General features: G+C 43.9%; 1 protein-coding gene across 1 annotated transcript in view; it reads right to left on the bottom strand.

The window, feature by feature from the left end:
- Positions 1-6,258: 6,258 nt before the first annotated feature.
- Positions 6,259-15,757, bottom strand: part of LOC141206941 (uncharacterized) — a 43,177-nt gene continuing 33,678 nt past the window's right edge. The window contains exons 2-7 of the mRNA XM_073664308.1: positions 11,594-11,744; positions 11,285-11,464; positions 11,078-11,201; positions 10,902-10,999; positions 10,613-10,703; positions 6,259-8,224 (exon numbers count right to left, since the gene is read on the bottom strand). Of these exons, the coding sequence (XP_073520409.1) occupies positions 7,032-8,224; positions 10,613-10,703; positions 10,902-10,999; positions 11,078-11,201; positions 11,285-11,464; positions 11,594-11,744 (1,837 nt within the window). The 3' untranslated portion in view covers positions 6,259-7,031. The remainder of the gene's footprint in view (positions 8,225-10,612; positions 10,704-10,901; positions 11,000-11,077; positions 11,202-11,284; positions 11,465-11,593; positions 11,745-15,757) is intronic.

Below are 15,757 nucleotides of genomic sequence, written 5' to 3'. Positions count from 1 at the left end.
AGGTATTATACCACTTTTACGGACTCACAATAAAACATACAAAAAACGAAACCAAAATGGATTTTCCTGGGAAATATGATAAGGAACATCCTTTCTAGGGTAATGACTTGTATATAAGGCAAAATAAATAACCAAAAACAAAAATACTCCTCCACACCATAGGCTATGTTCACACATAGCGTTTTTCATGCGTTTTTGCACTTTTGTATTGCTTTCAACCATGACAAATGCATTCACTGGGAAATGTAATTTTAACATTTTACAACATTATCTGGCCATGTGGTGTGTGAGACATGATCAGACACATCCTGTTTCATTTATGAAGGAGGGACTCTGAAAGTCACAAAGCCTATTTTTATAGGGCCATCAGGCGGCCTTTACTATTCTTAAAGGGCCAGCAGTCGGTCCTCACTATTCTTAGAGAGCCATCAGCCGGCTATGCTTTGTTGTTCCCATTACTAAAGAGTGGGTTTCCTATACTGTTATAGCGTATGCAGTGAGTGGCAAGGCTGCGCAAAAGATGGACGCACCCAAATACCCCTTTGAAAATTTGGACGCACCCCAGTACCCCTTTGAAGAGACTTAGAGGAGGGTCTCATGAAAAAATGTTCCCATTATTAGCTACTGGATCTCCCATAGTGTTGGCTTATCTAGTGAATGTAAGGGCTGCCAAAAATTGGGAGGCACTCCAATGCAGCTTGGAAAATGCGTGGAGGAGGGTATCATAAAAAAATGTTCCCATTAGAAAGGAGCTGGTCTCCTATACTTGTAATGCCCATGCACTAAGTGTATGGGCTGACAAACATTTACCCCTGGGGGGTATACATGAACATACTGTATAAAAAAAAATTTTTACGGGCATCATAAACACCCTTTAAAAAAATTATGTGGGTGTTGCACTGGTCACCCTAGTGATATGGTGGTGAAGGATGAGGATGAGAAGGAGGACGACAAGAGCAAATAGCCCAAATCAGGAAGCGTATACCCAACAACTGCACTCTTCTGGTCACAAATCCTTCCCAACATCTGCAATGTAGAGTTCCAATGCGTTGGGACATCACACACCAGTCAGTGAGCCGGAAGCTGCAAACGTTGGTGAAGCACGGCAAGGGCAGTGGAAGCTGTAGCTGACTTTCTAAAATGGGCATACAGGTGGTGTACTTTGACAAGCAGATCCGGCACCTCCAGGTAGCTTTTGAGAAACCGCTGAACCATGAGGTTAAACATATGGGCCAGGCATGGTACATGTGTGAGCTCACCTCGCCTCAGTGCCGCCACCAGGTTTCGGCCATTGTCACACATGACCATGTCTGGCTGTAGGTTCAGCGGTATCAGCCACAGATCTGCCTGCTCTTCCAGAGCTGTCCACAACTCTTCAGCATTGTGCGATTTGTCACCTAAGCATATTAGCTTCAGCACAACCTGTTGCCGCTTGGCCGAGGCAGTGCTTCCAGCTTGTGACTGATGTGGTCATTTCGGAGATGGAGGCTGAAGAGTAGAAGGAGGCTGAGGAGGATGAGGTGCAGGAGCTGTAGACTGTGGGGGCAACCCTGATTTACCTTTGGCCCCCAATCCTCGGCGTCGGGAGGATGTGTTCAATCCCAAGGTCCGACTGGGTCCCGGCTTCCACTATGTTAACCCAGTGTGCTGTCAGCAAGATGTACCGTCCTTGCCCACAAGCACTTCTCCACGTGTCCATGGTCAGGTGTACTTTCCCTGTAACTGCATTGTTGAGGGCACGGCTAATGTTGTGGTACACGTGCTGGTGTAATGCGGATGGCACACCGGGAGAAATAGTGGTGGCTGGGGACCGAGTACTGAGGGACGGCCACCACCATCAGGTTGTGGAAAGCATCCATCTCCACGAGCCTAAAAGGCAACATTTCGAGCGAAACTAGTCGTGAAATGTGGGAACATAGTAGTGTGGCCTGTGGGGCGTTGGCTGCGTATTTGCGCTTGCGTTCCAAGGATTGGGGTATGGACAACTGAACGCTGCGCTGGGACAAGGACATGTTTGCTGATGGTGCTAGCTGAGTGTGCAACGACAGGTGTAGGGCAGGAGGCATCTTCACATGCACTATGGACAGGGGATTGGCTAGCACGCACAACAGCAGAAGAAGCAATGGTGCCACCCGCAGACACTGTTCCTGGACCCTGGGGTTCAGCCCACAAAGTCGGGTGCTTTGCTGCCATGTGCCTGATCATGCTGGTGGTGGTCAGGCTGGTAGTTTTGCTACCCTTTCTGATGCTGGCCTGGCAGGTGGGTCAAATGGCCTTTTTGGGGTTATCGGCAGAGTCTTTTAAATACAACCAGACTCGGGAAGACCTAACAGTTGTACTGGCAACTTCCGTCATGTTGGTGTTACGAGGAACAGTTGCCGCCTTCTGTCTGTGGCCACCACACTGCTTCTTCCTGCCTGTTGGGGTGCTCTGCCTCCCTCCCCCTGTGTGTCCTCCTGCCAAGTGGGGTCAGTTACTATATCATGCACCGCCTTGTCTTCCACTTCCGCACCCTGGTCCTCCTCCTGACTTTCTGGCAATTGTGTCTCATCATTGTCCACCTCTTGTGCCACTTTCCCACCGTCGCCTTTGTGTGACCTTGGCTGCTCAAATATTTGGGCATCGCTACATACAATCTCCTCTTGCCCCACTTCAAGTGGACCAGGCAAGAGGCCCGAATTTATAAATGGAAAAGTGAACAGCTCTTCAGTGTGTCCAAGTGTGGGATCAGTTGTCTCTGGGCACTCGGCATGGTGGGAGGAAGGAGGATCAAGGTGAGGAATATGCGGTCCAGACTAATGGCTACTGAGACTTGACCGTGTGGAAGACAGGGTGGTGGTGGTGGCTAAGTGACTGGAAGCATTATCTGCTATCCAACCAATAACCTTTTCACACTGCTCTGTGTTCAATAGTGGTGTCCTCTATTAATTGGGACAGGAAGGTTGAGCGAGAAGATGTGGGTGTTTGTTGTGGCACAATTTCAGCTTGCCCACGGTCTCGGCCTCTGCATGCACCATCATGTCCAGTTCCCCGTCCGTTGCCACATGCCTTGCCCATTTTAAATGGAGGACAATATCTTCCACGCTCACTACAAATGGCTGAATTTGGAGCGAACTTATATGTGATCCATGTGACGGACAAACCACAGATTTAAATAGCTGGCCTGTAGGTAACTATTTTTAACAGCACCGACCTTGTGTCAGTAAGTTCACTGACCCACTGAAACAAAATTTGAATGGAGGCCAATGGAGCGCAATTATATGTGATCCATGTGATGGACAAACCACAGTTTTAAATAGCTGGATTTTTAGCGCTGTAATATGGAAAGGACCTGGCTGTATTCTGCAGTGCCAACAAGCAAATGGCGCAGAAAAACAGTGTTCTCTGGATTGACTTTTAAGCAAATAGTCAGGATAAAGATAAAAAAATGATTCCTGGCCCCTAATACCAGGGGCGATTTCTACAAATATCTGTAAAAGCACCAGCAGACAGAACTGGAATGGAGCCTTTTGCTATGAGCACTGCAGTCTGATATATACCCTGCCTGCCTAGCATGGGGGCGCTAGGTCTGATATAGACCTGATGACCCTGTGTGGCAAGCCAATCACTGTAATGCCACAACCAACATGGCTGCAGCTTTACATTGTGTGGCAGACAATCCCTGCATGTTGAATGGCACTCTAAAAAGCGCCAAACATGCAGGGAGGGGACCCGAGCTCCCACCGAGCAACCCCGGAAATACTCGGTGAGCGCCGAGCAGTTGCGAGCAGTGAGATGCTCGGGCGAGCGCCGAGCAGTGAGATGCTCGGGCAAGCAGTTGCGAGTAGTGAGATGCTCGGACGAGCAGTTGTGAGCAGTGAGATGCTCGGGCGAGTGCCGAGCAGTTGCGAGCAGTGAGATGCTCGGGCGAGCAGTTGCGAGCAGTGAGATGCTCGGGCGAGCGCCGAGCAGTTGCGAGCATGCTGGCTCATCACTAGTTACGGTTCATTACAACATTCCACTCTAAAGCTACAGAATTACGTGACTGTCTTAACAAATCATGGCCCATCTTAATGGCTGACCCCATATTGGCAAAATATCTACCAGAGAGACAGCAAATCACCTTCAGAAAGGCAAAAAATCTCTGTGATCATCTTATGAGAAGCCACTATTATACTACCACTCCCCCTAATTTTTTGAAAAAACCACATCCAGTAAATGGATGTGTACCATGTGGTTGATCTGTGGCGTGTCCTAATGTCGAACATGCTAACTCTTTCACAGATTCCCAGGACTCTAGGACCTATTACATCACCAAACCGATAACTTGTACCTCTAAAGTGGTGGTCTATTATGCGACATGCCTCTGTCCTAAAATCTAAGGCTCACAACTAGATAACTTAAGACAAGAACACGTGAACACGTCCTAGGTATTGAAGCGGCGGTAAATGAAACGGATATTTCTACGTTAAAACTATTCCCAAGCATTTTAGAATACACCATAAGTGTGACGCATCTAAACTTAAAGTTCGGGGTATTGACATGATCACCACTAATATTAGGGAAGGTCGAGTGAGCCAACTATTAGCCCAGAAAGAGAGCCGATGGATTCGGACTTTGATCACCTATATCCACATTGTTTTAGCTATTTTATTTGTCTTACCTTTTTATCTAGTATGGTTGGGTAGTAGTTAAGAATTTCTATCTGTCAATGACGTTGAGGACTTCCATTCTGCTATTGGATAACATGGACATAATTGCTGGCACTGTATTGTCTCTCAAGATCTGTAACTTTTTTTCTGTGTGGGCATTTTGTCCAGTTATTATTGTATATATTTCATATTTATAGATCGATATATTGAGAGATATTTTCTTATATCTTATTATGCATTTATACTATGATCTCATATAATCATGTTATACTTCATGCTTTTCTTAAATATATACTTTGTTTTGTCATGGCCAATTAACTTCTCTGACTTATACAGAACTGGCTATCGCCTATACCCCTTAGATACATATATACATTTGGGCTATGCTATTATTGACAGTTTACCCCATTATGCTTGTTTCTTTTTCTCTCCGGTTGTATTTGACTATATGTCTGTGGACTGGGCGGTACGCATGGCTTCACTGTTCTCTGTGGTGTCCTCGCTGGCCGTATCAATCTGTCCTCCATGACGCGTGATCACGTGGTTCCCAACGTACTTGCGGCGTGATGGATCATATGACGCGGTTGCCATGGATGCGGCGGTGTAGCGGTGATTGCCATGTGTCATGCCACGCCCTCCCCACACCCATTGGCGGAGAGACTACACACCCCCTTTTCTATTAGCTCAAGGGCCCTTTTTAAACCCTACCCACCTTCATTGACGCCACCTCCTGATGAAGGCAGCCGTGCCAAAACGCGCATCAGGGTGAGCGCAATTGAGGAGCGTATTCACATCCACTGTGGCTGTAAGTATTCTATAGGGTTCATGCTACACTCTTTTTACTGCCGTTCTTTAATCTTTTTTCCTACTTAGGTGCATTTTCTAGGCTTTAATATGTATTAGGATATACTTTTACCCTGTAGCCTAAGAGTCAGGTCACTGATACCACTTATAAAGATCTGCTGTCCCCGGTATGAGCTATCTATATTAGTACCTATATATAGACAGCGGTATGACTAACCTCTTATATAGCAACTACTTCTGACCTACCTCACAAGCACCTGCACTTTTATTGAATGCTTCACTGCATTTTAACAATATATTCTTATTTTTTGGCAGCGCAATTATGCACTTACATCAGAAAAGAATCATGTTAATTTGTCTCATGCTCCTCATTAGTGCTCCTCCATTGTTTTACTATTAACTGTCTCTGCGATTCATATTTTTTTCCTGTATAAATTATAATTAATAACATTTTGTAATTTTTTCACTATTATATGGGACTCTGACGTGAAGTTTTTTCCTTGTTTCTTATGTATGGAGGAGCATGTGGGGCCCATTATACTGTATACTGGTTGGCCCACGACTTTGTCAAAGTTTTCATGTTTTGAGTTTTACATTCCTGATGTAGAATCAGTCTGGGTAAATGTACATGGACGTGGCAATAATGGAAAACTGCTAATTGGAGTTTGCTACAAGTCTCCTAATATAGCTGAACACGTAGAGGATGAAATGCTGCAACAAATTAAAAAGGCAACAAAAACAAGTCATAGTGAAAAGTGTTGGATCCCTTGAAATTGTTCCAGAAAATGAAGTAATTCTCCCAGAAAATTATTGCAATTACATGTTTTGTTATACAAGTTTATTTCCTTTGCGTGTATTGGAACAACACAAGAAAACAGAGAAAAAAAGGCAAATTGAACATAATTTCACACAAAATAGGCTGGAAAAAATTGTTGGCATCTTGCCAAAATTGTGGGTAAACAACTTTGTTTCAAGCATGTGAAGCTTGTTCAAACGCAACTGTGGCAAGTAACAGGTGTGGGCAATAGGAAAATCACAGCTAAAACTAGATAAAAAAGGGAGAGGTTGATTCAATCTATGCATTGTGTGCATATGTGTGCCACACTAAGCATGGAGAAGACAGAAAAAGGAGACGAGAACTGTCTGAGGACTTGAGAACCAAAATTGTTGAAAAATATCAACAATTTCAAGGTTATAAGTCCATCTTTAGGGATCCGCATGTTCCTTTGACCAAGGTGCGCAGCATAATCAATAAATTTACAACCCATACAGTCAAATATGGTGGAGGTTCAAAGGTGTTTTGGGGTTGTTTTGCTGCCTATGGCACTAGGTGCCTTGACTGTGTGCAAGACATCATGAAATCTGAAGATTAGCAAAGGATTTTGGGTCACAATTTAGTGCCTAGTGTCATAAAGCTGGGTTTGCGTCCTAGGTCATGGGCCTTCATACTTTACTTTCCCCTTGTTGACAGTGTGTTGTAGCCTCCCCTCTGGTTCCTCAGGAGGTACAAGAAACTCCTCAACGGCTTATTAGGGAGTTAGGTCTGTGGTGGCATTTTTAGTTGTGCAGCTAGGGCCTTTATTGTCTGTACAGAGACTAGTTGTGTGTAGTTGATGCATTCTCCCCTGTGTGGGTTCTCCGGTGGTTATCAAGATGCGCTTTCTGGTTAAAACATTTCCCACAATCTGAAAATGAAAATGGCTTCTCCACTGTGTGGGTTCTCTGGTGCTTAAGAAAACTAGATTTCTGGTTAAAACATTTTCCACATTCTGAACATGGAAAAGGCTTCTCCCCTGTGTGAGTTCTCTGATGTTTGATAAGAGTTGATTTGTCTGTAAAACATTTCCCACATTCTGAACATGGAAAAGGCTTCTCCCCTGTGTGAGTTCTCTGATGTTTGATAAGAGTTGATTTGTCTGTAAAACATTTCCCACATTCTGAACATGTAAAAGGCTTCTCCCCTGTGTGAGTTCTCTGATGTGTGATAAGAGTTGAGTTCTGTATAAAACATTTCCCACATTCTGAACATGAAAATGGCTTCTCCCCTGTGTGAGTTTTGTGATGTTTGATAAGAGTTGATTTCTCTGTAAAACATTTTCCACATTCTGAACATGGAAAAGGCTTGTCCCCTGTGTGAGTTCTCTGATGTTTGATAAGATTTGATTTCTGAACAAAACATTTCCCACAATCTGAACATGAAAAAGGCTGCTCCACTGTGTGGGTTCTCTGATGTTTGATAAGATTTGATTTCTGAACAAAACATTTCCCACATTCTGAACATGGAAAAGGCTTCTCCCCTGTGTGAGTTCTCTGATGTGCGATAAGATTTGATTTCTGTACAAAACATTTTCCACATTCTGAACAGGAAAATGGCTTCTCTCCTGTGTGAGTTATTTCATGCCTAACAAGATTTGATTTCTGATTAAAACATCTCCCACATTTGGAACAAGAAAATCTATTCTTCGCTGTGTGAATTTTTTGATGTTTAAGAAAAGACTTTTTGAGAGGAAAACTATTTCTATATTCTGAATGTGAAAATTGCTTCTTTGCATTAGGAGCAGTTTGTTTTTTAATGCTTATTTTGTGACTATGATTTTCCTTAGTAGTCGGTAATGAATCAGAAGACAGGACCTGTTTCACAGGATCAGATGACAGATCTTTGCTGTGAAGGGATGATGGTATATCTGGGGAAATGTCATTCACTTCAATTGTATCCTGTGGGATCTCAAGATCATCTGATTTAAAAATTGAAGATGTCAGCTGTCCCTCTGATCTCCTGGTACAGACATCTGCCAAGAATAAAACCAATTATTATTTTTTAATAAAAAATCCTTGAATTTTATATTTTTGAACATTTCTACTTAAACTGTCTGTAAATAAAGGCAAGTTATATAAAAAAAAAATTCACTTATTCACCAGGACAATGACCATCTAATAGAAAACCTCATAGGATGAACCAGTGGAGCGTGGTGTCCAACTGTTTGCTCATTCTGCTTCCCAAATATGGAGTAAAAGGCGCAGGCTCTGTCCAGCCACTAAGATTAGGTAGCCTGGGACCAGTAGTACCATCCAGTCTGGCGGTATGGGTGTGTGTGCTGTCCAGCTGGAGTAATCTGCTCCCTGCTTCAGCCATTTGGAAAGCACCGCACCCTAATAAAGCTGGAAGCTGCCAGATCCAGCCGTGTTCTCCTCTGGTTCAGTCCTCTGTGATCAGCTCCCGGCTTGTGTATTTGTTTCCGGTTGTGACCTCGGCCCGATTACTGACTACTCGTGTCTTCTGATTTTGTACTTTCTCTGCCTTCCTGGTTCTGACCCGGCTACCTGACTATTCTTCTTCCCATCTCACTGCACAGAATAGCAGGTAACACCGTGGCCCAAGCCTAGGGGTCTCTGTGTAAGTCCAGGTCCAGGTAGAGGGGTTAAAGGGTAATGAGCAAAGTAATTTGTGAAATCTGTAAACAGGGTAGATAGTGACAAGCCTGTTTGTGGTGGCCATCTTTTGAGCTGCCAGGTGACCATGAACAGTGCCCCCAATACATTGCGTCTGCGAACTATTCCAGGAAAATCTGCATTCTTAATAGCTAAATGGCGCTCCTTCCCTTCTTACCCTGCGATGTGCCCAGACAGTAGTGTACAACCGTATATAGGGGATTGTCAGATTCATGAGAAGTTGGAAAATAATTTCTAAGGTCCATTTGTTTCCTATTATCCTTTGTGAAGAATTCCAAAGTTATCACCACATAAAGTGACACACGTCAGATTTGAAAAATGGGGCCTGATTAGGAACATAAAACTGTCTGTGGGAAGGGGTTAAATCAGAGGATTACTGAAGTCAAAAACTGTGAGTATAGACAACAACACATCTACTGAAATGATCAAACTCAACAGTCTCCATCAGAGAAAAATGAGTAACTAGTGGTGAAACCTCTCTGGGGTAATTAGAGTCTGGGGCTCGGGGGCTCTTCATCATCTAAACTATCGTAAGGGCCAATATCTTCTGTCAGATGAGTGTCAAGAAGAAATATTAGACATTGAAAGTGAAGTTTTTTACAATACTGCAGAGCTGAGGGGTCTTAAATTTAGATCTCGGGCATTTGGAAGAGGCATTGGAGATCTTTTTGAAAGACTACCAGGGAGTTACAGAGTCACATAAGTGAGGCCGGCCGATCCCACCACAATCAGACTATCATACAGAATGAACTTGTAAAAAAAGAAAGAATATATAAACATGTAACATCCCCAACAACAATGTATGTATGAAGGGAGAAATCCAACACTAAACCGGAGTTGCACTCATTTATGGTGGACCATTGGAGGTATGATGAGTCCTGACCAGAAGAGTAGAGAAAGTATTAGTGCCCCCATTTCAGGAGCGATTGTGCAGGAATCTGAATTCTTTAGGATTGAAAACATAATGGAATTTATGACGTGGAGTGAATCCATGAAACCAGGACTCGAGCCATGCCACCAGATCTCCTGCAGGCGTGAATAGATGTATATTACAGCCATCAGCCACGCACAGCTTAGAGACATATCATGGCACAGGTGTAATGTTTTTTATGTAGTTTATCAGGATCCTGTTTGAAGATAGTTTGAAAAGTCAGGATAAAGGGAAACTCTGTTGTTATTGTACAGAAATTCACACTTGGCCCTCACTGCACATTTAATATTGTCGATCATAAAAGTGAAGTTTGGCCAGAAAGACTGGACCTGGTCTTGTAGGGACCATATGAGAACATTCAGCAGCACAGAAGGGAGAGAAGGTAGATTCATCCAATAAGATATCATGGATCTAGGAAGCCAACAGCATCATTACCCTCCGCTTTCTCTTACAGGCCCATCAGAATATTTTTCTTCAAGTGATTTTCTCACTTGTCAGCACTTTCTACGTACGCTGTCATTTGGCTTTGTAGTTTACAGATCTGGGCAGGTACCGGTCAGCGTCTACTAATCCCAGGGGGTAGGTGGATCCTCCAGGTTGTAAGTTCTATAGAAAAGGCTTTTACAACTACACAAAGTAATGTGAACATTTTCAGATGGAGGAAAATGTTGTGGTCTAGCGGGAAAATGGTGATCACACGATTGTGATACGGCCAAACTACATGACCGGTAAACCAGCCACAGCCGGTGACTGAGAAGAATCTGTGACTTCTCTGCATTTAGTGGTCACTACTCACCGGGGTAGTCATATGAAGGAATCTCCTCCTTACACCGCTCATCACACCTCACATATGTCTCTATAGTATTAATATGGGTCAGATCTTCACCCTGAAACAAATATTATAAAAGTCACAGACAGATGGAGAAGTCCCATCTATGATCAGCTCTAATCCTGCCATCTCCACCGTTCTCATTACACAAGTATAAAACATATAATCCTGGTGGATAAAACAAGACTGAGCACAAGACCTTCACAGCCGTCTACACATCATAGGGGAGATCTCATGACACCTTCTCTCCATCTACCTGATGATCCTGAGGAACATTGGGATCTTCTTGTTTACAGTCCTGTGGAAAAAGAGGACGGGGACATCTCTCTGGTGTTGTCCTCTTACTGGATGGATCTGGAGGAAACACATACAGGACTGAATTCATTCTTTACATACAGATAATTATAGGCCGTGTGTATTTAGTCCTATTACCTGGTGATGTGAGGGGCTGGGGAACCTCCATCATGATGTCCTTGTACAGATCTTTGCGTCCTTCTAAATACTCCCACTCCTCCATGGAGAAATAGACGGTGACATCCTGACACCTTATAGGAACCTGACACATACAATGATACCGTCATCCCCCCGATCCCTCCATAGCGTTACTGTATAATGTCCCAGCATTCCCAGCAGCGTCACCTCTCCAGTCAGCAGCTCAATCATCTTGTAGGTGAGTTCTAGGATCTTCTGGTCATTGATGTCCTCATGTATCTGGGTGTGAGGTGGAGGTCCTGTGATTGAGCTCAGGGGTCTTCCCCATCCCTCAGACACAGGGGCCTGACAGCGCTCACTAGAGGTCTTCTTCACTACTGTGTAATCCTGGTTATGGAGAGACACATTAATAAATCTCACTACAGACATTTCCAGAGTCCTCACCTCTCCAGTTCTGTCCATCTGTTATTCCCATAGATAAGAATGATGTAATGTGACGTCATCAGAATCTCTCACCTCTCCAGTAAGCCGGAAGAGGATCTCTAGGGTGAGGTGTAATATCCTCTCCGCCATCTTGTCTCTGTCCATGCCCATCCTTGATAGGTGATTCAGAAAAATTCTCTTAATATAGAAGATCTTCACTGAGAGGATCTGATATTGTAGAAACCTGAATGAGAAGAAGATGAGTCGATGTAACATCATAAAGAATTCTGTGTAATAATACAATTACTGGAGACAATAAGGGAAATATATCAGGAGATAGAATGTGTAGATGTTGTGCTCTCTAGTTTTTATGGACTGGAACATAAGTTGAATTGCTGACTTAGACATCTCTTCCATACTTCCAATCACTGGCTAAGTTGGCCACTGCTTCAGTAAGAATCACCCAGAAACCCAAGCAGCAATGGTATTTTTATTATTTTACAACATTCTGCTTTTGTCCCTGATGTACTAATAAAACCTTTATATTTTATGCCACAGACAACAAGCAGTTTCTTCCTCGGAGTCTGCAGCTGAATACGTTTCTTATAGACTCATCTTCCATAACGCTAATTCTCGTCATATACATTACACATGGCATGAGAAATAACAACTTCATGATGAGGACGACATCTTCATCTTCTAATACGGCTCTAGAAACAAATTTGTCCAGAGTCCGTCACTGACTACATCATCAGCGACTGTCTGTATGAATGTTTCCCGTCTTCCCCAGGTTGTAATCTTTTATCACGTTAGATCTCATTTATAAGAGCGTGTTTGTAAGAACAAGACAGTTATTTGATGCTAATGTCTCCATGTACAGTGGTTTTTTTCCTGGATATTATGTTTCTTTTAGCATTTTCCTGAAGGTTTCCATATATTACATGAAAAACACCAAAGAAAGAAAACCAAGTGTTAAAACATAAAATAAAATTGGGGATGGTGGCACTGTGGGAACATTATACTGTATGTGGGGGAATGGTGGTACTGTGGGAACATTATACTGTATGTGGGAAGATGGTGGTACTGTGGGAACATTATACTGTATGTGGGGGGATGGTGGCACTGTGAGAACATTATACTGTATGTGGGGGGATGGCGGTACTGTGAGAACATTATACTGTATGTGGGAAGATGGTGGTACTGTGAGAACATTATACTGTATGTGGGGGGATGGCGGTACTGTGGGAACATTATACTGTATGTGGGGGGATGGTGGTAATGTGAGAACATTATACTGTATGTGGGAAGATGGTGGCACTGTGGGAACATTATACTGTATGTGGGGGGATGGTGGTACTGTGAGAACATTATACTGTATGTGGGAAGATGGCGGTACTGTGGGAACATTATACTGTATGTGGGGGGATGGTGGTACTGTGAGAACATTATACTGTATGTGGGAAGATGGCGGTACTGTGAGAACATTATACTGTATGTGGGGGGATGGCGGTACTGTGGGAACATTATACTGTATGTGGGGGGATGGTGGTAATGTGAGAACATTATACTGTATGTGGGAAGATGGTGGCACTGTGGGAACATTATACTGTATGTGGGGGGATGGTGGTACTGTGAGAACATTATACTGTATGTGGGAAGATGGCGGTACTGTGGGAACATTATACTGTATGTGGGAAGATGGTGGTACAGAGAGAACATTATACTGTATGTGGGGGGATGGCGGTACTGTGGGAACATTATACTGTATGTGGGGGGATGGTGGTAATGTGAGAACATTATACTGTATGTGGGAAGATGGTGGCACTGTGGGAACATTATACTATATGTGGGGGGATGGTGGTACTGTGAGAACATTATACTGTATGTGGGAAGATGGCGGTACTGTGGGAACATTATACTGTATGTGGGGGGATGGTGGTACTGTGAGAACATTATACTGTATGTGGGAAGATGGTGGCACTGTGGGAACATTATACTGTATGTGGGGGGATGGTGGTACTGTGAGAACATTATACTGTATGTGGGAAGATGGCGGTACTGTGGGAACATGACACTGTATGTGGGGGGGATGGTTGTAATGTGGGAATATTACACTGTATGTGGGAAGATGGTGGTACTGTGAGAACATTATACTGTATGTGGGAAGATGGCGGTACTGTGAGAACATTATACTGTATGTGGGGGGATGGCGGTACTGTGGGAACATTATACTGTATGTGGGGGGATGGTGGTAATGTGAGAACATTATACTGTATGTGGGAAGATGGCGGTACTGTGGGAACATTATACTGTATGTGGGGGGATGGTGGCACTGTGAGAACTTTATACTGTATGTGGGAAGATGGTGGCACTGTGGGAACATTATACTGTATGTGGGGGGATGGTGGTACTGTGAGAACATTATACTGTATGTGGGAAGATGGCGGTACTGTGGGAACATCACACTGTATGTGGGGGGACGGCGGTACTGTGAGAACATTATACTGTATGTGGGAAGATGGCGGTACTGTGGGAACATTATACTGTATGTGGGGGGGATGGTTGTAATGTGGGAATATTATATTGTATGTGGGGGGATGGTGGTAATGTGGTAACATTATACTGTATGTGGGGGGGATGGCGGGTCTGTGAGAACATTATACTGTATGTGGGAAGATGGTGGTACTGTGGGAACATTATTCTGTATGTGGGGGGGATGGTTGTAATGTGGGAATATTATATTGTATGTGGGGGGATGGCGGGACTGTGACAACATTATACTGTATGTGGGGGGGATGGCGGTACTGTGAGAACATTATACTGTATGTGGGAAGATGGTGGTAATGTGGGAACATTATACTGTATGTGGGGGGGATGGCGGGACTGTGAGAACATTATGCTGTATGTGGGAAGATGGTGGTACTGTGGGAACATTATTCTGTATGTGGGGGGGATGGTTGTAATGTGGGAATATTATATTGTATGTGGGGGGATGGCGGGACTGTGACAACATTATACTGTATGTGGGGGGGATGGTGGCACTGTGAGAACATTACACTGTATGTGGGAAGATGGCAGTACTGTGACAACATTATACTGTATGTGGGGGGATGGCGGTACTGTGAGAACATTATACTGTATGTGGGGGGATGTTGGGACTGTTACAACATTATACTGTATGTGGGAAGATTGTGGAACTGTGGGAACATTACACTGTATGTGGGGGGATGGCGGGACTATGAGAACATTATACTGTATGCGGGGGGGATGGTGGTAATGTGGGAACATTGTACTGTATGTGGGGGGGATGGTGGTAATGTGGGAACATTATACTGTATGTGGGAACATTGCAGACTGTGGGAACATTACACTGTATGTGGGGGGATGGCGGTGCTATGAGAACATTACACTGTATGTGGGAAGATGGTGGTACTGTGGGAACATTATACTGTATGTGGGGGGATGGTGGTAATGTGAGAACATTATACTGTATGTGGGAAGATGGCGGTACTGTGAGAACATTATACTGTATGTGGGAAGATGGCGGTACTGTGAGAACATTATACTGTATGTGGGAAGATGGCGGTACTGTGAGAACATTATACTGTATGTGGGGAGATGGCGGTAATGTGGGAACATTATACTGTATGTGGGAAGATGTTGGTACTGTGGGAACATTATACTGTATGTGGGGGGATGGTGGTACTGTGAGAACATTATACTGTATGTGGGAAGATGGCGGTACTGTGAGAACATTACACTGTATGTGGGAAGATGGTGGTACTGTGGGAACATTATACTGTATGTGGGGGGATGGCGGTACTGTGAGAACATTATACTGTATGTGGGAAGATGGCGGTACTGTGAGAACATTATACTGTATGTGGGAAGATGGCGGTACTGTGAGAACATTATACTGTATGTGGGAAGATGGCGGTAATGTGGGAATATTATATTGTATGTGGGGGGATGGTGGTAATGTGAGAACATTATACTGTATGTGGGGGGGATGGGGGTACTGTGAGAACATTATACTGTATGTGGGAAGATGGTGGTAATGTGAGAATATTATACTGTATGTGGGGGGATGGTGGTAATGTGGGAACATTATAATGTATGTGGGGGGGATGGTGGTACTGTGAGAACATTATACTGTATGTGGGAAGATGGCGGTACTGTGAGAACATTATACTGTATGTGGGGGGATGGTGGTACTGTGAGACCATTATACTGTATGTGGGAAGATGGCGGTACTTT

This window comes from Phyllobates terribilis, unplaced genomic scaffold (genome assembly GCF_046119375.1).
Source record: "Phyllobates terribilis strain yellow unplaced genomic scaffold, ASM4611937v1 Scaffold_150__1_contigs__length_4496277, whole genome shotgun sequence".
NCBI classification, from domain to species: Eukaryota; Metazoa; Chordata; class Amphibia; order Anura; family Dendrobatidae; genus Phyllobates; species Phyllobates terribilis.
Note: the sequence above shows the minus strand (reverse complement) of the source record. Positions and strands in the feature narration are given on the sequence as shown.